A 23,529-nucleotide genomic window follows, 5' to 3' on the forward strand; every position below is an offset into this window, starting at 1 on the left:
ACTTTGATTAGTAAAACCAAGATCAAACCAGACTATATCATCTTGACAGGTTGGTGTGTTGTGTTGGGCAACAAAAGAGAAACACAGAAGCAACGGACATGAGTTTCCACCAACAAAATGCACCACTGTTTTTGTCTTCTAAGACTTGTAAGTGTGAAATGACTGTGGTATGCATGATGAGACATATGTGGACACCATGGCTGGGAGATAATTCATTCCAGAAAGTCATGGAAAGTTCCCTTGATCATGTTACTGAAGAGTTCAGATCAGAATGAAGACAGGGAGAGAAGTCATCTTGGTAAAAAGGAGGCTTTCTTACCAGAAGAACCAAGATAAACATGCTCCAGCTAGGCTGAGCAGGGTGTTAAGTGAGACTTTAGAAGGCACTTAACAACAACTGCTTTTGCTCTAGCCCCTCACATGGGGCCACAAGGTAACTAAAAGCGTGATAAAACCCTAGCAAGTCACCTTCATTTCTATCTGTCTCCTTTGCTTTGGGTCAGTTACCTGCTTCGTTTTGCTCATAGGCACATTATTCAAAGAGTGTCTCCTTAAAACATGGTGTGGGGCAGGGCAGTGGTGGCACGCACATTTAATCCCAGCACTTGGGAGGCAGAGGCAGGCAGATTTCTGAGATCGAGGCCAGCCTGGTCTACACAGTGAGTTCCAGGACAGCCAAGACTACACAGAGAAACCCTGCTCAAAAAACCAACAAAACAAAACAAAAACAAAAATATATGATGTGGTGGTTTGAATAAAAATGCCACCCATAGGCTCATATACTTTAATGCTTAGCAACCAGGGAGTGGCACTTTGTGGCCTTGTTGGAGGAAGTGTGTTGCTGGGGAATGGGCTTTGTAGTTTCATGAAAAGTCCAGTGTCTCTGTCTCTGTCTCTCTGTCTGTCTCTGTCTCTGTCTCTGTCTCTGTCTCTCTCTCTCTCTCTCTCTCTCTCTCTCTCTCTCTCTCACACACACACACACACACACACACACACTTGGTCTGGCAATCAGGATGTAGAACTGGGCTACTACTCCAATGCCATGTAAGCAAGTCCCCAATTAGTGCTTTCTTTCCTTAGAGTTGCCTCGGTCATTGTGTCTATTCACAACAATATAAGAGTGACAAAGACACATGGTAATAATACTTAACCTATCTCATAACCCTTTAAAGCTAAAGACGCAAGAATGGTAACTGAGCTATCTTACTGTCAGTGTTTTACAGTGTCATGTTCCAGAAACTCCCAAGGGCCAGAAAGTCTCCAGTCATTGTCCTGTACTCACCTTGGATCCAGGACAGCAAAGCCTTCATACAGATCATCCACCTTTGGCCAAGACTGCTTAACCATGAGTACTTCTTGCCCCATGTTCCAATTCTTCTCTGATTTATATAATAAGGCTTGTGTCAGTGCTCTGAAAATCAACTTGGAGTCATTATACCTACTAATCTGTATTTCCCAATGTAATCACATTGATTAAATCTCTCTTCTATGCTTTTCATAATTACTTATCTCTTTAAATCATAAATTGTGTGTGTGTACTGGAATGGGTGTTTGTGCATGGCATGTTGGCACTTGGACCCAGGGCTTACTTATTACCTAAAGCTCCAGTAGTAAAACTGAAGAGGCAGGTAGAAAAAAACTGTTCAAACTGGGTGGTATGCCACACACCTTTAATCCCAGCACTGGGAGGCAGAGGCAGGTAGCTCTCTGAGTTTGAGACCAGCCAGGTCTACAGATTGAATTCCAGGACAATCAGAGCTTCATAGTAAGACCCTGTCTTAAAAAACAAAACAAAACAACAAAAAACAGACTGTTATTGCAGGTCACATTTAATGGTGTACATTGTATCTTTTTTTTTTTTTAATTTATTCTTCTCTCATATGTTACATCCCACCAGCAGTTTCCCTACCTCTTCTCTTCCCAGTCACCCACCCCCAAACCTTCCCTCTCTCCCAGATCCACTCCTCCTCTATTTCCTTTCAGAAAAGGGCAAGCCTCCTTGGTTTGATATCAACCAAACATAGCATATCAAGTTGCAATAAGACTAGGTATATCCCCTCTTATCAAGGCTGGATGAGGCAACCCAGGAGGAGGAAAGGGTCCAGAAGCTGACAAAAGAGTCAGAGACAGCCCTTGCTCACACTATGAGACTCACAAGAACTCTAAGCATATAACATACAAGCAGAGGACCTAGGTCAGGCCCATACAGGCTCCTTGATTGTTGGTTCAGTCTCTTGGAGACCCTAGGAGCCCTGATTAATTTATTCTGTGGATTTTCTTATGATGGTCTTGACCCTTCTGGCTCCTGCAATCTTTTCCTCCCCCTCTTCCACAGGATTCCCTGGGCTGTGTCTAATGTTTGACGGTGAGTCTCTGCATCTGCTCCTATCAGATGCTGGATGGGGTTTCTTTGGTGACAATTTTGGTAGGCTCTGGCCTACAAGTATAGTAAAGTCTCAGTAAGGATTATTTCACTGATCTTTGTTTTTTTCTGGTTGTGTTTGGTTCTATCCTAGGTGTCTGTCTGGGCTATCCAGCTCTGGTTCCTGGCCTTCAGGAAGTGTCAGGTCCATTGGGCTCCCTTTCCTGTCATGGCTCTTAAGCTAGACCAGTCATTGATTGGCCACTCCCACAAATTCTGAGCCACCTTTACCCCAGCACCCTTTCAGAAAGGAGAAATTGTAGGTTGAAGGTTTTGTGGCTAGGTTAGTGACCCAATACCTTTTCTGGAAGTCTTGCCTGGTTACATCAGATGGCTGGTACAGGCTCCATATTCCCCATCAGTATGATTCTTGGGAGTATCCATTGCATGGAGTTTCTACCTTGCTCCTGAAATGCCTCCCAATTCCTGTAGTCTCTCCCAGGACTCTCTTTCTCTACTCACCCCTCATCTGACCCATCCTGTTTCCATCCCCACTTGTTCCTAGTCAACAAAATCTATTCTATCTCCCCTTCCCAGTGATATTTACATGTAATTAAAAAGATCACCTTTGCAGAGCTGATGGGTATAAATAACTACAAAAATATATTCTGAGCTTTAAGTTGATTTCCACCTTTATGCCTTTGTGACTCTTACTTTCCTACTGTATTATACTGAAAAGAGAGTCAGTTAAATGAATGAGAGTTTTAAAGTGAATGATTGTTTTGAAAAATAGTTCACTCCTTTATGAGAGGTGCTGGAGGGGTCATTGCATTTTTGGATATTAGTTTTTGGGGTTTTTTGGCTTGGTTTTTATTTTATTTAAGATTTATTTATTGTATGAGTTTTTCACCTGCATGTATGTATATGTACCATGTGTGTGCTTGGTGCTTTTTGAGGTCAGATGATGGAGTAAGGGATGACTGTGGACTACTATGTATATGTTGAAAACTAAACCTGTACCTTCCTCCTTCACATGTTCTTTTAAAAGTCTTTTAAAAGTCAGGGAAAAGGCAGCAGGATGTCTTTACAGTCTTTGAGAGCAGGTAAGGATGAGAATTCAGCAATTTCTCTGCTCCTACCTCTCAGTGTCTGGGGGGACATCACGACTTTCAATACTAGCATCCTGGTGCTCTCAAATCTCTAGCCTGCAGGTCTTCCTGAACCTCAGAGTCTAAATCTAATTGTCTCTTTCCACTTAGATTTCTAAAAAGGATTTCAAGCTAAACACAAAAGTCCTGACTTCTGCCTTCAAACTTACTTCTTTTTTTTTTTTTGGTTTTTTTTTTTTTTTCGAGACAGGGTTTCTCTGTATAGCTCTGGCTGTCCTGGAACTCACTTTGTAGACCAGGCTGGCCTCGAACTCAGAAATCCACCTGCCTCTGCCTCCCGAGTGCTGGGATTAAAGGCGTGCGCCACCACGCCCGGCTCAAACTTACTTCTTTTTTTTTTGTTTTTTTTTGTTTTTGATTTTGGGAGACAGGGTTTCTCTGTGTAGCCCTGGCTGTCCTGGAACTCACTCTGTAGACCAGGCTAGCCTCAGAAATCCGGCTGCCTCTGCCTCCCGAGTGCTGGGATTAAAGGCCTGCACCACCACCGTCCAGCTCAAACTTACTTCTTTTTACAACTTGTTCTCCCAAGCAATCTGAATGCTCCTTTTACCTTCCTTTAAAACCAAATGTTCTACCCAACACATTGCACCAACTCTAAAATATTCTGAGAATTCAGTGTTCATCACTTCAATTATTATCACATTGGCTTAAATCACTATCATTGTGACCTGGATCATTGTAATAATTTTCTGATACCACTTTTCACCAGCTAATTCATATCGATTCATTCCCGGATCCTTCTGTGTAATCTCTTGGAGACTGACGACGTTTCTTTCTTTCATTTATTTTGAAATATGTATATTTTCCAATACAACCTTGTATATGCTCCACAAGTACTTCTTGGAATCAATACATATTTTATTGCATTACATAAATCCCAGTATATTTATGAACACTGATAGCAAGGTACTTTTTATGAAGAAAGTACTAAAAAAAGAAATGAGTGGGGTCAGCAGATTAAAGGAGCTTTCAGAAGTTATTTCTGATCTAACTCAGTAGGAGTGTTTCCCTCCCACCTAGCCCATAACCTGTAGGTATAAACAACTCTTTACTGCCTTACAAGGTCCACACTAACCACAGATTGACCTTAATCCTCTTTAATAAAAAGCAGGCCTACAAATGGAGAAAAACTGGCTAACCTTTAGCGACTCTTGGGAGTGTCCAACAGAGCAGGTAAAAAAAGAAAAAAAAAAAATCAAAAGACAGGGAAGAAATTGTTGAAGGCTATTTCCCCAAGTTGGCTACAATTAGAAGAGAAAGATAATATGTTACAAAAATGCTGGTTCCTTCTGCTCTCTGAACAGGACACGCAGCTTAACTGACGTCAATCACCCTCTAGCTACTTGGGCAACTGTGTACAGGGGTAAAGATATGGTACCTGGGAGAGGCTAAAGTTACCGAGGACCAGGACATATCATTTGGATCCAGCAGGAAGAGATGGTCATAAGATAGCAAATGACCAGAGACAAATTATCCGTAAGAACAGGCCTGGCAAGTGAGGCCCAGGTTCACATTAACCTGATCAAACCTGGCGCTGGATAGCCACACGGATTGTGCGCCGGAAGTTGGGAGGAAATTACCCCTATCCAAGATGGCGGCGGTTACGGAGACCAGCGCCTGGAGAGTCTTTGCCCTCATCCAAGATGGCGGCCCCCGTGGGCGCTGTCCCGGCTCCGCCCCGTGCCGCGGCCCCGCCTCTCCCTCGTCCCTTCCTCCGCCCCCTCGCAGAGCCCAGTCGGGTCTGAGGTGCAGGCGCGAGGAGAGCGGGGCTGCGGGCGCTTGACATGGCGGCAGCGGCGGCGACTGCAGCGACCAAGGGGAATGGGGGCGGCAGTGGCCGAGCCGGGGCTGGCGACAGTAGCGGTGCGCGGAAGAAGAAGGGCCCCGGGCCTGTGGCCACGGCGTACCTGGTCATCTACAATGTGGTGATGACGGCGGGGTGAGGCTGGAGCTCCCTCCCCGGGGAGGCGGGGAGCGAGCTCTGTGGCCCGCGGGGTCGGACCCGCAGCCCGGGGCGGCCGCGGGGCGAGCGTGGGGCAGGCTGGCCGCAGAGCTGCCTGGCCAGGGCCGCGGCGGGGCGAGCGAGCGGGCGGGCGGGCGGGCGAGCGGGCCACAGGTGCGGTGCGGTGCGGCGCGGCGGAGGCCAGCCCCGGGCGGCCGGTCAGCACTGCCCCAGCCCGGCGAGGAAGCCGGCCTGGCTGCGGAGATCATTCATTTAGGCGGCCGCTTTCAAAACCCAGGCGGGAGCGTTCGTCTGGGAGGCGGTAGGAACGCGGTCGAAGTTTTCCGCCAGCCGCCCGAGTCGGAGCGGTCCGAGACCCGGGCGGAGACTTTGGAGGGGGATTACGTAGACTTTCTTGGGGCAAGTTGAGGTAGGGAGAGAATCGACTCTGGGGATGGTGTCTACCCCATTTCAAGTCTGTCTCTTCCTAGCAGGGTGTTTAGTTCCAGTTCTCACACAACTCGCCCTAGGACTTTGAAGAAACCTGCTTCTTTCTCTGGGTCTCTAAGTGGGTTTGGTTTTTTTGTTTTTTGTTTCCCCCCAGTTAGGTAGAGTTGGGCTAGGTGAATCCAGTTTCGCAATCCGGTGGTTTTGGTGAGCTGGATCATCATATAAATTTAAATTGTCAGGAAACTCCTAAGTCGTAAAACTATTTAGGTGCACTTTCTCCTGCCTTCTGTTACCCCTTTCTTCTTTCTTTTCCCGTTTTGTTTTGTTTTTGTTTAAAAAAAAAAAAAAAAAAAAAGACCAGAACTCATTATGTAGTCCTGGCTCGCCTGGAACTTGTGATTCTCCTGCCTCAGTCTTGTGACTGTTGGAATTAGAGGCCTGTGCCACTCTTGACTCCCTAGCAAGCATTCATCCGTTTGTTTACTGGTGCTGGCGATTGAACTTAGGGCCTCACACTTGCTTGTACTCTACTACTGAGCTATCACTATGGCTTTTTTTTTTTTTTTCTGTAAGACTTTCAAGTATACAGAAAAAATTTAAAACTGTATTTTGAAAATCCAGTCTTAATTGTCTTTTACAGTAGGAAATACGTTGGCAGGGATCAAAACTTAAAATATACATCAAATCACTTTACTTGAATCAGCTAATTTTGTATGTTCCTCAGATGCTGGTATTAGCACAGGCCAATAATACATACTTGCACAAACGTTGTAAGCCTAAAGTTATTATGTTGCTTTTTAATGAAGAAATAGGCTTTGGAGGGTGGTAAGCTGATTGTTAGTATTCCAGATAGGAGGTGTTGAAACATAGGCTCAGGCTGGGCATGGTGGATCTCTGAGTTAAAGAACAGCCTGGTCTACAGAGCAAGTTTCAGGATAGCCAGGGCTACACAGAGTAATCCTGTCTCAAAGAAAAACAAAAAGAAAAAAAGAAAAAGAAAAGAAAGGAACACAGGCTTGCATATGATTATACAAGTTCTCAGAATCCCTGGATCTAAACTTAGGTCAATAGAGAATTGTTGCAGATACAAGTTGTTGTTCTCATAAATGTTCCCAGATTTTTTTTTTTAGAAGAACATTTAGGACTCTCTCTATACACATATATGTAAGATTCCTGTTCTAGCAAAGATGTTGGTAGAAGCATTGTATTGAAGAGGGATGTCACAGTCCTCTGATGAGGAAAGACCTCCTTGCTGGGCGATGGACACAAGAATGAGGAGTAGGGTCTTTCTTATTTATGTTTGTGAGTATTCTGTCGCTTTCTTCAGACCCACCAGAAGAGGGCATCAGATCTCATTTACAGGTGGCTGTGGGCCACCATGTGGCTGCTGGGAACTGAACTCTGGAAGAGCAGGTCAGTGCTCTTAACCACTGAGTCATCTCTCCAGCCCAGAAATCGGAATTTTGAGAGGGAAGTTAATGCTTTAATCAACTTGAGCATTAATTTATTATAGACTTGATAATAACATTATATCAAACATTAGTTAAAAACTTGAACATTAATTTGTTACTGCCCATGCTGGCCAGTTAAGCTAGTAAGGAATTTATTTCTTCTATTATAAACCCTTATTTAATGTCCCTCTATGATAGTTTGTAGGCGTAAAACATATATACTGTTGCCTAGTTGAGTGTGTACATTTAGTTGAATCTGCTCTTTCTGAGGTGGGCCTTAATGACCAGGTTCCATTTGCTTCCTTATAGAATTTAACAGGAAGCCACAAGGCCTAATATTAATTTTTGAGGAGGAAGGTCAAGCAGAAAGGTAACACCCACAACTGGATGTCCTGGTGCTTTCTGGTTTCGTGGGTTTCTAATCAATACACTCATTGATCTCTTCTCATTTGGTCTTGAGAAATTGAAAACTATCTGTTTTCAAGGGCAACTTTTATTCATATTTTGTATGTAATTTAAATAAGAAAGATCACGACATATGGACCTGTCCCACTGAGGCACTTGTATAAAATAGTTTAAAGTATTTTTCCGTCTAAATATTATTAAAGACCCTTTAACAGCATAAATCAATTAAAATTGAGCCCCTCGTTCCATTAGGCTTCCTGGGAGCTGATTGCACTGCACAAAGACCATAATAACTTACTCCCTTTGCGTTGGCCTTGTTCTCAGCAGGCAGGTTTATCAGAGCCAAGTTCTAGACAAGTGAGCTGCCGCCATGTAGTTTTATTTTACAGATGCTGTAGGTAGTGTAACACTTATTTGTGTTACAGTGTGGCCTTGGTGAAGGACACTTGATTTCTATACCACACTTGAAATAATCCACATGCAAAAAGGGAAGGTTGGTTTTGGTGCAAAGTTTGGCGATTGCGTCCCGTCTCACAGTTGAGGGCCTCCTTACATTGGGTCAGTGACACAGCAGGGACAGAACTGTTCACCTCATGACCATGCCACAGAAGAGAGAAGGAAAGAGGTCTGGGGTCCCACAGGCTCTGTCAGGGCATGTCCCTGATGACTTAAATACATCTCACTAGGTCTCAGCTCTTAATGGTGCCACCTCCCAATAATGTCACTCGGCACCATGCCCTTCATGTGGGCAGCACACCACAGCACTTGGTAAATCTCGGGTCTTTTTCATTCTTTTGAACTTGCTCTGCTATTCCTATGTCTTTATTGTCTTGAGTCCAGCATACTCTTGTTTTCCTCTCCTAATTGTACTTTGTTTTTTACTAGGTGGCTGGTGATAGCAGTTGGGCTGGTGAGAGCATACCTGGCTAAGGGGAGCTACCATAGCCTTTATTATTCAATAGAAAGGCCTTTGAAGTTCTTCCAAACAGGAGCCTTACTGGAGGTACGTTTGAGATTTTTGTCACTAATTTCAAATGTTATAAGTAGAAAATATGATACTTATAACCATTACTAAGTATGATAAAATATGCTGAAACAGCCCTATCCTTATTGGATTTGCTTTAAATTTGGAAATTTTGTTTTATGAAATTGATGGTCTTTGAAATACTAAGGAAAAAAATTAAAATTCCATGTAATGTATTGCTTGGAATATGTTTTATCGCCAGCTTTATAGGAAATCAAATGATGCAAACTTCTTTGAGGATTTTGAGAGATTCTAGAAGTGCCCTGGGAAAGTGTTGACAGGCTCAGATACTTTCAGGGTCCATATAACAGGAACGGTGAGCATATTTGGTGGAGGTGGTGTATTGATGATAATAGACAGGAGATTGAACTGAACCTGTCCGAGGCATCCACATTATCGAAGGCTTTTGAAGGACACTAGAGATTCGCAGTGAGTTTGGTGGTTCTGTGCTTGCCTTGGTCCTCTTTCCTGAGTCAGTGTAGTCTGCGTTGTAAGTGCAGCTGAGAGAAATCCAACTCAAACAATTTTAGGAATAAAGGGATCTTCTGGTCTGAAGCTGATAAAGAAAACTATGGGCTGGAGAGATGGCCCAGCAGTTAAGAGCCCTCGCTGCTCTTTCCAGAAGCCCTGGGTTTGATTCCCCCAACACCCACATGGCGGCTCACAACTGTCATGTCCCCAGCTCCACGGGATCTGATGCCTTCTTTTGACCTCCAAGGGCACCTGTCACGCACATGGAAAAACAGTCATAAAAATAAGTTAGTAAAATAATTTTTTTAAAAGATAAAATGTTAACATACAAAATGGAAGAAATAGCTCAGTATTGAGAAGCAATGTTTGACTTTGTTTCTCTTTGTGATTGTCTGAGGCTCTGCTAGTGGTGATAGTCATGATGGGAGGAGGGTCCGGTTTCAGAGCATCTGTGTCAGACAGAGCATCTGTGTCAGACAGACAGAGCACTAGGCAGGGCTGCGGTTGGCCCTTTCTATACCAACTTAGACTCTTGCTTGTGGTGTTCAGGGCTTACCCACAGGTGTTGAGCACAGGCCCGTTTTTCTGGACTATAGATTTTGGTAGTGGGAAGTGGGGCTGAGGACAGTTTGAGACATGCAAAATCAAAAGCTCTGCATTTGTTGTGATGAAATCCTTTGGGTAGTCCAGAGGACATGATACACAGTTTTATTTCCTCGTTCTCCAGGACAAACTCAGCGTGACATTTGTGTCTCAATGGCAGTTTAAAACCCGAACTAGGGAGCAGTGTTTAAGAAAAAAATAACTTATCCCTGAGAGGTATTCTCATCCTCACTGTCAAAAGCAGAAAGTAGAAAGTAAGCTCTCTGTCCTTGTGCCTTGTGCCTGTCGGGGTGCCGAGGCCACTTGGGCATCCCCTCCAGCACTCGCACCCACCAGCCGCGGGTACCAGCTTAGCAGACTGGCCTTTTATTCCTGGCCCACCATTTTGATTTGGAAAAGAATTAGGTTGCAGTGAGTTTCTCGGTTTTTTTCCTGCTCAAACAGTGTGAGCCCAAGAAAACCAGCAGATGCTAGTGTGCATCCTCTTTAAGCTTAGAGCCTTGGGGTTCTGTGAAAGGGGGAGAAATAAATAAGTAACACTTTGTCACCTAGTCACACATTGTTTCCTCAGCTGCAGAGATCCCTCACTCCTGAGATCAGGGCCATCAGAAACAAAGAAGGGAGCTGCTCACAGTTGGAGCACTTCAGTGAGTCATGAGGGGAGTTCCTTGAAGATTTATAATATCAAAATACAAGTTTTAAAATTTAAGCATGTCTTAGGGAAAGTAAATAAATAGCATAATACAAATTCACTCCAGAGCCGAGCCTTAGACTTGGATGATTAGCCTGTTCATCTCTGCTGAGTTTTATAATAGGGATTTAAGAAATAAATTAATTTTTTTTCTTTTTCTTTGTCAGTCTCCACTAAAAACTTATTACATGACAAATCCTGGATTTGGTTTTAAGAAAAAAATTATGCCCCAAAATGGAAACATCTTTGAACCCACCCTTCCTTAAGAGAGAAAGAGACAATGGAAATGACTGTGTATAATGAAGCGATGGTTCTAGAGACAAGCAGAAGATGAAGGCCGCAGAGGTCGGTGGAGGCAGGAGCCTCTAACTAGGCTGTAGGGAGAGCCGGCTGTGATGCACTTCTTGGATGGTACTTAAGAAGGGCTTCGTGACTTACAGCAAACATGGTGTAATCATCAGATGTGTGTGTGGCTTAATTATTATACTATACTGCATTACATGATAGGATGAGACCATTCATTAATCTAGATAAGTTAGCTACTCTTACCTGTGTGCTGACTGATGTTCTTTAGTGGAGCCTTTGGGGAAGGGCTTAAAAAAGAAATATAAGTCAGTTGTTCCCAAGAAATTCCAGATCTTTTTAGGAATAAGTTCCTTTTTAGGAACTCAGACCTTCGGAAGAGCAGTCAGTGCTTTTAACCACTGAGCCATCTCTCTAGCCCCCCAAAATAGCTTACTTTCTGAGGAACTTTATTTATGTATTTATTTATTTTTGCAGAATGGATACATTGAATTGGTGGTAAAACATTGTTGTTGTTTTTTTTTAGGAGGTATCATGCACATACCAGGCTAATACTCTTAACACTGAGCTATGTCGTTAGCTCAGAGGTTTTAATAAAATTGACAGAAACCTCAACTTTATTTTACCTACTTATCCAAGAACATGTTAAGGTTTTTTTTTTTCCCAATTTTTTATTAGATATTTTCTTCCTTTACATTTCAAATGCTATCCTGAAAGTCCCCTATATCCTCCCCACACCCTGCTCCCCTATCCAGAGTATTTTTTTAATAAATAAATTTCAAAATTATTTTACAGATAGTATTTAAGTGTTTGGTTAATGAATACTGTGAGCCCTTGCTAAAAAGGAACTAACTTAAAGCCTGGAGAGGGCTCTGGCAGTACAGGCACCTAGCATGCACAAGGCCTGGCATGTATACACTCCACAGCAAAACAGAGCAAGCAGACAAACAAAAGCCTACAGTTTTGTTGGGGAGGTGATTGTATGAGGGCTGTTGGCTGGAGATCAGGGAAACCTCCTCACTTAACCATCAAAAGGGACCTGTTGTCTTTAGCATATTCTATAAATAAAAATCAAGGGCAGGAATGTAGCTGGGCTGCAGGGATGGCCCAGACTCGGGCTGAAACAACCTAGTGAGCCCAGGTGTTCATGCTTCATCACTTTTATCTGCCATTCTCCCTGTGCACGCTGGCTTCCTGTTTCCAGTGCCAGGTGATAATAACAATTATGTAGCTCTTGGAGCCAAGATGAGCACAGCTAGCTGGAAGCAGAGCGTTAGTTCTATATCTTAGTGAGGAGCTAGTGGGTTCAGCTTGGATCACTTGTGATCCTAGATGGTCACTTCTAGGCAGGAAGCAAGACTGCAGTGATGATCCAGAAAGGGAGGAGGGGAAGGGAGGGACAGCTTTTAGAGTAAGATACTAGATGAAGCTAAGAAGAATCTTACTAAAGTTTTCACAAGACACACGATAGAATGAACGTGTTGTATCTTATTATATATAATATATACATGTGTGTGTGTATATATAGATATATACACACACACACATATATATCTTGTTTTGTGTGGAAGGGAGCACTGGGAGTTGAACCCAGGACCTTCCACATACCAGGTTAATACTGTTAACAGTGTTGATAATTATATATAATAATGTTTAATTTATTTATCTATGGAGTTTTGCTGTATTTTTTTTTAAGTGGATTTTCCGGCTGGTCTCCCTGTCCTGGGTTTAAGCAATCCTCTGCCTCAGCCTTTCAAAGCACTGGGCCTGCAAACATACACCATCATATCTGGCTTTAGTATGATTTATAAACTGTAAAAGTTAATAATCAGTATTTTAGGCCAAGAGATCAGAGTACACATAATATAATGTACCTCGGGTCAAGTCTTGAGTCATCTGTGCTGGTTAACATGAGCAGCATCAGCATCCTTTTAAATCCCACTCACAGATTACAAAATGTGATAGATGAATTGTTGGTGGATGAGTTATTGGTGGTGTATCCCACTGGGTGAACCGTGAAGCGTGATGTGAGAGCGGAAGGCAGACACAGCGTCAAGGGATGATGTGAGTCCTTTGACCTGAAGTGTCTAGCACACAGTCTGTAGAGGCTGAAGATTAGTGGAAGTGACTGCTAACAGGTACAGGATTTCCTTTTAAAGGGATGGAAATGTAACTAGTGATTGCACAACTGTGTGACTGCAGTGATCAGAGACACTGAATTGCACACTTAGTTTGGGTGGTTGTAGTGTAGTGAATTATATCTGGCTGTAAAGATGCTGCTTGTCTAAAGTGTTCTGTGGGTTGGTTCTTTCTCGTTTTGGCTTTGGATTCATGGTAGTCACACATTGATAAGACAGAATTTCTCCAGCCTGACCAAGTAGAGACTGAATATTAGCATGGGATAATCGAGTTTATGATTGAGTCCCAGGGTCAGTTCCTAGTACTACACACACAAATGCTAGGTTGGAGTTACAGTCGTGGTAGCTTAGTTGTTGTTTGCTTTTTATCATGTTTTGTTTTGGACTGGGATTGAACCTTGGATCTCATGCATGCTACATAAGCACCATACCACTGAATTTTATCTCTAGCCTTCCCTTTAAAACATTTGATTTGGACAAGCAAGATGGCTTAGTGGGTAAAGACATTTACTGCACAAGCTTGGGGACCTGAGCTCATTCCTGGGAACCCACATGATGGAGGGAGAGAACTGACGCCACAAAGTTGTCATCTGACCTTGACACACATGCTCCTACACACTAATATTACAGTTTTTAAAAAACAAAAACCGTTTCTTCTGAGACAGTGTCTTACGATGCCCAGGTTGCCCTTTAGCCCCATCTATAGCCCAGCCATGCCTCGAACCTGAGGCCCTTCTGTCTCATCCTCATGAGTGGAGAGGACTGACTGTAGGCCTGTACGGGAGGTCTGGCCAGAATGGCAGTTTAAACTGGTTCCTAGGCAAAGCTGGATTGCTGAATGCTTTGGGTTAAAATAGGAGTGCTTGTTGGCTGTGTCCCAGGCCTGGGAGTTTGTTTCTTTGCTTAAACCTGTTTGGCTGGTAAAAGCCATGTTGATTGCTATGCACCTCATTTGTCTACCTCTGTCCTGGTCCTTTTGCCTCCTAGTCCCCTCCGGATCCTTCTGCTGTGTAGAACCCCTTTGTCTACAATAAGGGGAAACAAGTAGGTGTTTTCCTTACCTTTTCTTAGAGTTGATCTATGGCTGGTTTTGAAAAGCAGAATTAGTTTGGGGTGCTGTGAGAGACCGCAGACCTTCTGTCACATCTTGAAACCCCACTGGCACATTCTCGGCTCTACTTCTGTATTCTAGTCAGAGTCTACATGCCTCACTTCTCCCCTTCAGATCCCTAATGAAATTGGAAATGGATTTGAATGCCTTTTAAGACAGAGGAACATCTTAACTACAGTGTCTTTAAAAAGAAGGCTTCAGTTTATCCCCCTGAGTGTTTCTGGTCCTGTGGCTCAAACCTTGTCTGTCTGCTGTTCTCATGTTAGCTTCCAAGGTGTGTCCATAAGAGAGCTACATGCTTCAGGCACATTACCAGTTTGCTTCTGTGAACTGGTCTGGGGATAGTTCACAAGAGACCACTTTTTCCTCTTTGTGGGAACCTGTTGATTTTCCAAAACCAGTTTTATGTCTTAAGGGATGTTTGGAACAATCTGCATACACTTGTTAGACTCCCTTTATTCTGAAGATTGCTTTTAAGAGGACAGATCTCTAAACGAGTTTGGAAAGGCTAGCAGAACCAGTTATGTGGGGTCATCTAGTACAAACTTGTCGAACAACCCAGAAAAACCAGCTTCAGAAACGGTGAGAATGGGATGGGAGAAAACGCACTTGGATGTAAAGTGTCACAACATTTGACAGGAAGAGGGAGTCTGTAGGAAATAGGAGCCCACCCACACAGGTGTCATTGCTTGACAACGGAGCAAATAGAAGTTAAACAATACAGTGCTCACAGAAGCGAGGAAGCTAATGACTTTAGAACAGAGTGTGCTAAAATTAAAAAGGAAAGCCAAAACCAACATCAACTACCCTAAATATATTCACAGTGACTGCAGGGCAGGAAGGAGACTGTAGTGAACTAAGCAGTAACCCAAAGGCTTAGGAGAGTGGTTATTTCCAGTCACAGAGCATCAGGTAAAGCAGGCTCAGAGCAGAAGCCATTGAGAGTTGTGTAGAGTTCACCATTTGAGAGGTAAAAAAACCATCATTCGATCTGGGCTGCCTGGCACAGCATAGATGTGTTATACTGATGGACTGGCTAGGCAGTGCATGGCACTAGATCAGGGAGGCGGAAGTCTGTTAGTGTTAGAACCTGTGTGTCCACAGAACTGACAGCAGGAATAAAACCTTTAAATGAGTAAGACTATCCAAAAAATAGAAAAATTAGAATGTATAATTAAAGTAATTGTGAAAGAAAAAAACCATCCAGAGATGTTTCTGAACTAAAAGGCTGGTTATTGACAGTTTATGGCAAACCACAGAGGAGCTTTTCTGCCAGGAAAGAAAACCTTACTCCTTCTGAATTTCTCTTTAAGTTCTTAAACTTAGAACAAAGGTCACAGCTTTAGAAGGAGAGACTTGGAATGAAACAGTAAAAGCAACTAAGAACCGTACACTTGGACCTTTCAGGAAACAGAATCCATGCAGGGCTAGGTGAGAACGCTAGCCTCCTAGCCTCCTAAGGAGACACCGTCTCCTCCAGGTGGAGGCATTCTCATAGCGCCGGACTCGGGGAGAGAATCCAAGTGCATGCAGCTGTCCACAGAAAGAATACATTCTTCAGCTCTGTGTATCTGAGCTTTCTGCTTAACAGTGTCTCAGATCTGTGCTGTTCAGTACAATAGCCACTAGTCACATGGTTGTGGATGAGGCTTGAGATGAGGCTGGTAGGATTGAGAAACTAAAATTTTTTTAAAAAAGATTTGTTTATTTTATATATGTGAGTACACTGTCCCTGTCTTCAGATATACCTGAAAAGTGCATTGGATCCTATTACAGATGGTTGTGAGCCACCATGTGGTTGCTGGGAATTGAACTCAGGACCTCCAGAAGAGCAGTCAGTGCTCTTACCTGCTGAGCCACCTCTCCAGCCCCGAGAAACTAACTTTTAAATTTCATTTCCATTCTGGTAGGCACATATGACTAGTGAGTGATGTCTGCACAGCCCAGGATAAGTAGATCCTGATCTAGATTGCAGACTGCCCAGTTGGAATTTCCTGAGTTTAGATTCTGCCAGAACAGAAGGGAAGGAAGGATGGTGAATGAGGCAAGGGAGAGGGGACTGCTATAAATGGTGTGTCACTTGAACTTTGGAAGCTTCTTTATTCATATGTTTCGAACAACGGGGCGTATATTAAAATATGTGTGTGTGTGTGTTCAGATTAGGGAAATGTGTAGTATAAAAACAAAATCTGTGGGTGCTGGAGAAGGGCTCAAAGGGCATGTGTCAGACCATTGTGGGTGCTGCCCTTGGGGGCGGGAGGTGCAGGGTCTGAATAAGAGATGTCTGAGTCTACTTTCTGTGCTTTATTATACATTTACTTACCTCTCATATGAATCTTGAAAGACACAGTACAACCTATGTAATAGCATGCAATGGAGAACAGGATAGGTGAGGAAAATAGGGTTAAAACAGTGTAAATAAAGACAGCTTAGACAGATCATGAATTCTGTCTGACATCCTGGCTTGAGAGCTTGGGGTCAGGGACACATAACTGAGATCTGTATTTGCTGCACAGATCTACAGAAGTGGAGAATGACAAGGCAGGGGCTGCAAGTCCCAGGTTCAGTCTCAGCACCCATAGCCCACTTACCTCCCAACTGTTTTAACTGTTTTAACTCCAGCTCCAGATGAGCTGTTGCCTGTACCAGCATCTGTGGGCATCAGACATGTATGTGAAGACTAAATTATATACATGGATGCAAAACACTTATACACAGAAAGTAAAAATAAATAAATCTTAAAAACAGAGAGCATGACAGGAGAATTACAAAAAGCTTACCTGACGACAGACAAATAGCATAAATAACTGCTCTGCCATAGTATATCTGACACCCTGGTTTCAACTCTCAGCGCCACAGAAAGGTAGGTGCAAGAGATGGTTTGATGAGCAAATGTTTATCTGAACAGAGAAACACTGTATAGAGAAGATGTTTCTCTGAATAGAGAAACACTGTATAGAGAAGATGTTTCTCTGAACAGAGAAACAATGTATAGAGAAGATGTTTCTCTGAACAGAGAAACAATGTATAGAGAAGATGTTTCTCTGAACAGAGAAACAATGTATAGAGAAGATGTTTCTCTGAACAGAGAAACAATGTGTAGAGAAGCTGGCAGAAGTGCTTGAGAAGTTGCTAGATATAGAACTCTGCAGACACAAGTGTCAGGACTGTAGCCACCCGCCTGCCACAGGAACTGGGTTCCTGAGTGGGAGGCGGGAGCTGTAAAGGAGGAATCGGCAAGAGAAGAAAGGAGACCAAGACAGATTTCTGATCAAGGCCCAATGTTTAACTAAGAGTCTGTGCTTACAAAGTGGGGGAGGCCCATCCCCTGCCAAGCCAGGCTTCTTGATGCTTTGTTGCCAAGTTGTTAGCACTAATCTGCCAGAGCAGTTAGCATTAGGTCTTCAATTCCACAGGTTGTCAGCTATCTCAGGAATATCTCAGGAAGACAGGTTCAGTTCAGCCTCTCAGCTGGTAGGGGCGCTCAGGTAACAGAGCAATAGAATGGAAGACTCCACACCAGGTGGTCTCATTCACAGTGGCCCTTGGGGAGGCTACAGACTTAGGCAGTTTAGGTTGGTTAGCATGGTGACCTGCTCTCTCTGGGCCTACACGTGTTGTGAGCAGTGAGCACACTGGATTAAATTCTCTGTTTCCTTCAGTGTTAAGTTCTGTGAGGCTTTAGCACTCCACTCTCAGAAAATGAAAAGTAAGCAATTAGTCAAGATAGTGCTACAAGATAGTGAAATTAAGTAACAATGAGAAAATATTGGCAACTAGGGAAATTTCACTTGTCTCCTTCAGTGGATGTAAAAGGATTTTGGAAGAACATTTGGGGTCACTGAAGGTGATCAGTAAATGGGCATTGTTTTCTTCCTGCTTATTTTGGCTTTTTGCTTATGTTCTAAACATTTAGAAAGGAGTTGGATGAGAAGGTGAGGAATAACCTGTTACTGAAGGCCAAGTTGGTAGGCATGCTCTCTGCTCCTTGCCGGACCCTGGAAGTGGTTCACACAACCCAGCACATCCTGGCCTGGACAGATCCATGAGAACCTAGGGTTCTTTTTTCAAGAACTTTTTTTTTTTTAAAAACACATTCATTGTTCAAGATACAGGTTTCATTATTGTTAGGTTTCAAAGCTGGGACAACTGGCCTAATTAACATGCCTAATTTAACTGTACCTAATTAACATCAAAGCAGTCCTCTCCAGGTTCACCCTGCATCTGCACCCTAGCTCAGTAGCAACTTGTTACTGGGCTGTCTGTCACCTGCGGGAAGGTAGCTATACATACTATCGCAAAAGCTATACTTTATTATGCTGAGGGCCATCACATAATGTTCACACTCTGAATTCCTAACTACCGCCTGCTAAGCCTATCTCCCCAAGGCTACTTACCTGTGTGATGCATTTTAGCTGAGGGTCTCTGATTTGAGGGTTAGGGTCCTAGGGGGATTCTCCAGCCGCAGGGCAGATCAAGGGTGATGTCTCTCTAGATGTGCAGAGCAGAGCACTGCTCTTGGTCTGCGTATATACTGTCCAGTAGGCATCATGGGGTTCTAGGACTGTGTCAGGTTATCTTGAGTGAGTGATGTTGTAAAAGGCATCTTTTACTGTGCTCATTACAAAGGCCCTCCTAGCTGGAATACTCCACTGCTGACCCTAAACTCTTTTTGTGCAGGTTGCTGGGCAGCCCTTCCCTATATAATCCAACCATTTTGGTTATCTGTCCTTTATATCTTTGGTCTCCTGGCTGCTGCACCTGGTTTCTCCTCTTCTTCCCGTCCCCTCCCCCTCTCCTCTCTTGATTCAGGGTCATGTCCCTGCCTCTGGCTATGCTCTCCCACAGGTCTACAATAAACCTCCTCCATCCTACTCAGGACCAGTCATGTTCCTTTTTCCTTTTATTTCTCTTCTCTTCTCTTCTCTTCTCTTCTCTTCTCTTCTCTTCTCTTCTCTTCTCTTCTCTTCCCTTCTCTTCTCTTCTCTTCTCTTCTCTTCTCTTCTCTTCTCTTCTCTTCTCTTCTCTTCTCTTCTCTTCTCTTCTCTTCTCTCATTCATCTGGTTTCAAAACAAAGGTACAAAAAGAATAACCAAAATGGTTGGATTATATAGAGAGGGCCCTGAGGGATGCTTGGGAGAACCTGGTGGCCAGGTCTGCTTTGATATGTTAATTAGGCATCTCACCCTTTGTCCTAGGCTGGAGACCTAAGGATACCGGTTCATATATGTGTACCACATATACCCACCCTTTCCTCTCCCCCTGCCCCGCTGGTCCCCTTCTATATAAAGGCACTTTATGGAAATTTCTGCTGAGACTGACACCCTAGTCATTCCTTCCAAATTTATTACCAGTTCAAGTCATCCTTTCCTGAGTTAAATAAAAAAGTGAAGAAAGGCCAGCAAGATTTTGAACAAACTCTGCTCATGGCCACCAGAGGAAGGAAAAGTGCTTCCTTCTGACAGAAGCTGCCATGGACACTCATTGTAAAAAGAGATAGAGCAGAAGGTGCATATTGTGTATAAGCTTCATGCCTGAAAGTTGTTCTGTTACCATTTTGCTGTCTGTCCCTCAAGACTACATGTTAGAGCTGGGAGCATAGCTCAGGGCATAGCACCTACTTAGCATAGGAAAGATCTTGGGTTTATTCCTCAGCACTAGGGGAAAGGTTACCTGTTACTGTTATATGCATGGATTTTAGGCAAAAATGGGATACAAATCTGTATATGGCATTATATTTTCCAAAACGAATCAAATTTTGATAAATGTACACAGTTAAGTATGTGCTGCTGCACAGAGGGAAGGACTCTAATAGTAGCTATGACTTGGGAGTGGCCCAGCTCTGGTTTCTGTTCTGTCTGGAAGTTCTGTCTGCTCTTGAGGCTGAACCCCCAGCACCTGCATGTTGAGCTATAGGCAGTTGAACCAGGAGAGCATACCTGACCCATACTGAGCTGGTCTGATTGTTCCCCTCCTCCCTGGGTTCCTGGTCACCTGACACGTGTTACACTCTATGTAGTGCTTTGTTGTTATTTCCTTACCTTAGATTAGGAATGGAATTGGAGGGGCTGGAGAGATGGCTCAGTGGTTAGGAGCACTGGCTGCTCTTCCAGAGGACCTGGGTTCAGTTCCCAGTAGCCACATGGTGGCTGACAACCATCTGTGACTACAGTTCTAAGGAATATGGGATCCTCTTTTGGCATCAGCCATGCATGTGGTGTACAGACAGACTTGTTGGCAAAATACCCATGCTTATTAAATAATGAAATAATTTTTAAAGATGACACTGTCTTTGTTAGGATTTCCGAGGCAACTTGAACTTTACAGCTTCTTGTTCCAATGTCTGGGATCCACATATAATCTGGGCCCTTCTAAAATGTTTGGGCCACTTCTCCAGCTCCGTCATCTGTAGCTCTCTAGGCTCTGGTCAACTGTGCTCCACTGCTGCTGCTGTTCTTTGTGGTCATCCCATGGTACTGATATCGTCAACACACTGGGGTTTTCCACTGCAGCTTTTCCCCAACAGCCTCTCATTGTCTCTTCTTGGTGCTAACCCTCAACTTCTTTGCATGACCCCATCAGTCCTGGCCTTCAACTGACACAGAGGCTGCAGCCTTTCCTGAGCCTCAGCTGCTCTCCATGACCCCTTCAAAGCCATTAGCATCTGGGTGATTCTTACACATTAACAAGTCTGGCTGCCAGCACAGGCCTATCTCTGGAACACAGCTTCTTTGTGCTCTCAGAAAACACTTTCTGAAAGATTTTACCGCAGTGATACTGGTCTCTTTAATCACTGCTGAATTTCTTAGCTTCAGATAACTAGCATCAGCTTACCCAGTAACCTGTTCTATTTTTGACTCTAAAGCCAAAGCAACATGACCCAAACTGCCAAGTTTTGCTGCTTGCTGGAGCTGGAGAATGGTCCCCTTGTTTTATTACATTTTCACCAGCCTTCTTTCTGTTTTCCAACTCCTTCACTGCCTAAGCTTGGCTCTCCTGGCACTTGCTTTGTAGACAGACTTTGAACTTAGAGATCTTCTGGATGCCTCTGTCTTCAGAGTGCTGGAACCAGAGGCATGTTTTACCATGCCTGGACTTAAGATTTAAAAACAAACAGACAAACAAAAAAACCCTGGGGGCTGGAGAGATGGCTCAGAGGTCAGAGGTCCTGAGTTCAATTCCCAGCAACCACATGGTGGCTTATAACCATCTATAATGGGATCCAATGCCCTCTACTGGTGTGTCTGAGGACAGCTACAGTGTGCTCACATACATGAAATAAATAAATAAATCTTTAAACAAAAAAACCCTGGGATTTGCTCTCTAGACTAATTTTGAACTAAGAGATCTGCTTGCCTCTGTCTCCTGGGATTAAAGGCATGTATGTATCTGTTGTTTGTAGTTTTAAATGCACGCTACTGACTTTGCCAGGAAACTGCAATGGCACTCTGGCCCCTCCTGACTCTCTTTTGTTCATCCCAGCTTAGCTCCGCTGCCAGCACTGACCTGGCTTCTCTCTATATACACCTTTGCTCCGAGGATGAAAAACACTCAGACAGCTTTATTACTTTAGAATTTGTCTGCTAGCACAATTGCTGGACTCAAATACCTTCCGCTTGGAAATGCATGCCCTTAACAGTTTATTATCTTCATCTCTCCTTAAGTCCTAAGCTTAATGGCTTATATCAGCTAGCCTCAGCTGACCTCCTTGGCCATTCACTGGTAGCAGAGGCCTCTGGTTCTAGCTTCCTGAGATCTTACTTGATTGCTGTGTCCTCCTTACAAAGCCTGGCCAAAAAGCTCCTCTTTCCCTGCATCTCCCTTTTCCTATTGGGACCCATAAGTCCCACCTGTACCTTCCATCCAGCAATTGCCTCCAGGCCTTCTTTATTGACAAAATCAAGAACCAATTAGGGAACCAGACCTTAGTATCAGCAACACCCCCTTAATGTAATACCATGCCTGGACCTATGCCTCAAAATCTGAATCAAAAGTGTGTGTCATCTCATGTCCAGATCCAAATTTTAAAAGCCTGTGTCTTCAGCCCCAAGGTCTGGATCATAGTTGTGTCCTCCATTTCTGGATTGTAGTTCATTCATTAGCCAAGTTGACAACCAAGAATAGCCATTGTAATATTTCTGTCTTAGTTAGGGTTTTACCCCTGCAAACAGATGCTATGACCAAGGCAACTCTTATAAGAACCACATTTAATTGGGGCTGGCTTATAGGTTCAGAGGTTCAGTCCATTATCATCAAGGAAGGAACATGGCAGTATCCAGGCAGGCATGGTGCAGGCTGAGCTAAGAGTTCTTTCTACATCTTCATCAGAAGGCTGCTAATGGAAGACTGACTTCCAGGCATCGAGGAGTACTAGCCCAGGCCCACAGTGACACACCTACTCCAACATGGCCACACCTCCAAATAGTACCGTTCCCTTGGCCAAGCATATATAAACCATCACACTATCCCTTGTCAATTTAACATACACTCATAGCTCCTTATGTCCAAATGAAAACAATGGTCAGGTCATAATAACACCTAACAGGATACAATTATCGTTCAACTTCAAATGTATAATCAATAAGCTTATCTGGGTGGGATCTTGCCCCAGGCTACCACACCCTTAATTTCATTTAATATCCTTGAACACAGGATTTAGCTCCATTTCACTTCCTGGTGCCCCTTTAATCCTTGAACCATATATTTTGTATTTTTCCATTCTAAGCTTGCTCCACTACTCATAAGAGTGAATTACAGATAAAGTCTATGCTAGGTTTATTTGAGATTTCCTTTGTCAATGCAATTAATCTAATTTTTTTTTTCTCCTTAGCCTAAGGCAGACTCTTCAGACAAGGGCAAAAAGCAGCCACATTCTTCAGCAAATTATGACAAGAACAATCTCTAGGCAACATCCTAAAATCTTTCTCCTCTGAAACCTCTTGTGTCAGGGCCCACAGTTTAAATCACCCTCAGTAACAAACACTGTCTTCCATGCTTCTAGTAGTATGGCCCATTATCCTCCTCTTGAACATTTCCATTGCTTTGCTAATCCAATGTCCCAGAATCTACTTTCCTCCAAACAAAAGCAGGCCTATCACAGCATTACTCCAGTCCCTGGTACAAACTTCTATCTAGGGTTTCCATTCCATGACCAAGGCAACTCTTATAAGGACATTTAATTGGGGCTGGCTTACAGTTTCAGAGCTTCAGTCGATTATCATCATAGTGGGAAGCATGGTAGCATGCAGGCAAAGATAGTACTGGAGGAACTGAGAGTTCTGTCTTGATCCGAAGGCTGTTGGGGTTGGTCTGGTGCTGCTGTGTATTCAAATGCTAAATTCTGTACCCCAAGATCTGGTTGATCAAAAATGAACAAATTCCTACACAAACCTTTGTTGTGCAAACCTTA

General features: G+C 43.5%; 1 protein-coding gene across 1 annotated transcript in view; it reads left to right on the top strand.

Annotated features, from left to right (window-relative positions):
• Positions 1-5,250: 5,250 nt before the first annotated feature.
• Positions 5,251-23,529, top strand: part of Hacd2 (3-hydroxyacyl-CoA dehydratase 2) — a 91,306-nt gene continuing 73,027 nt past the window's right edge. Inside the window, exons 1-2 of the mRNA XM_021185030.2 lie at positions 5,251-5,470; positions 8,665-8,782. Coding sequence (XP_021040689.1) covers positions 5,316-5,470; positions 8,665-8,782 — 273 coding nt within the window. The 5' untranslated portion in view covers positions 5,251-5,315. The remainder of the gene's footprint in view (positions 5,471-8,664; positions 8,783-23,529) is intronic.

Source organism: Mus caroli, unplaced genomic scaffold, assembly GCF_978045245.1.
Source record: "Mus caroli unplaced genomic scaffold, Mus_caroli_1 scaffold_17, whole genome shotgun sequence".
Taxonomy (NCBI): Eukaryota; Metazoa; Chordata; class Mammalia; order Rodentia; family Muridae; genus Mus; species Mus caroli.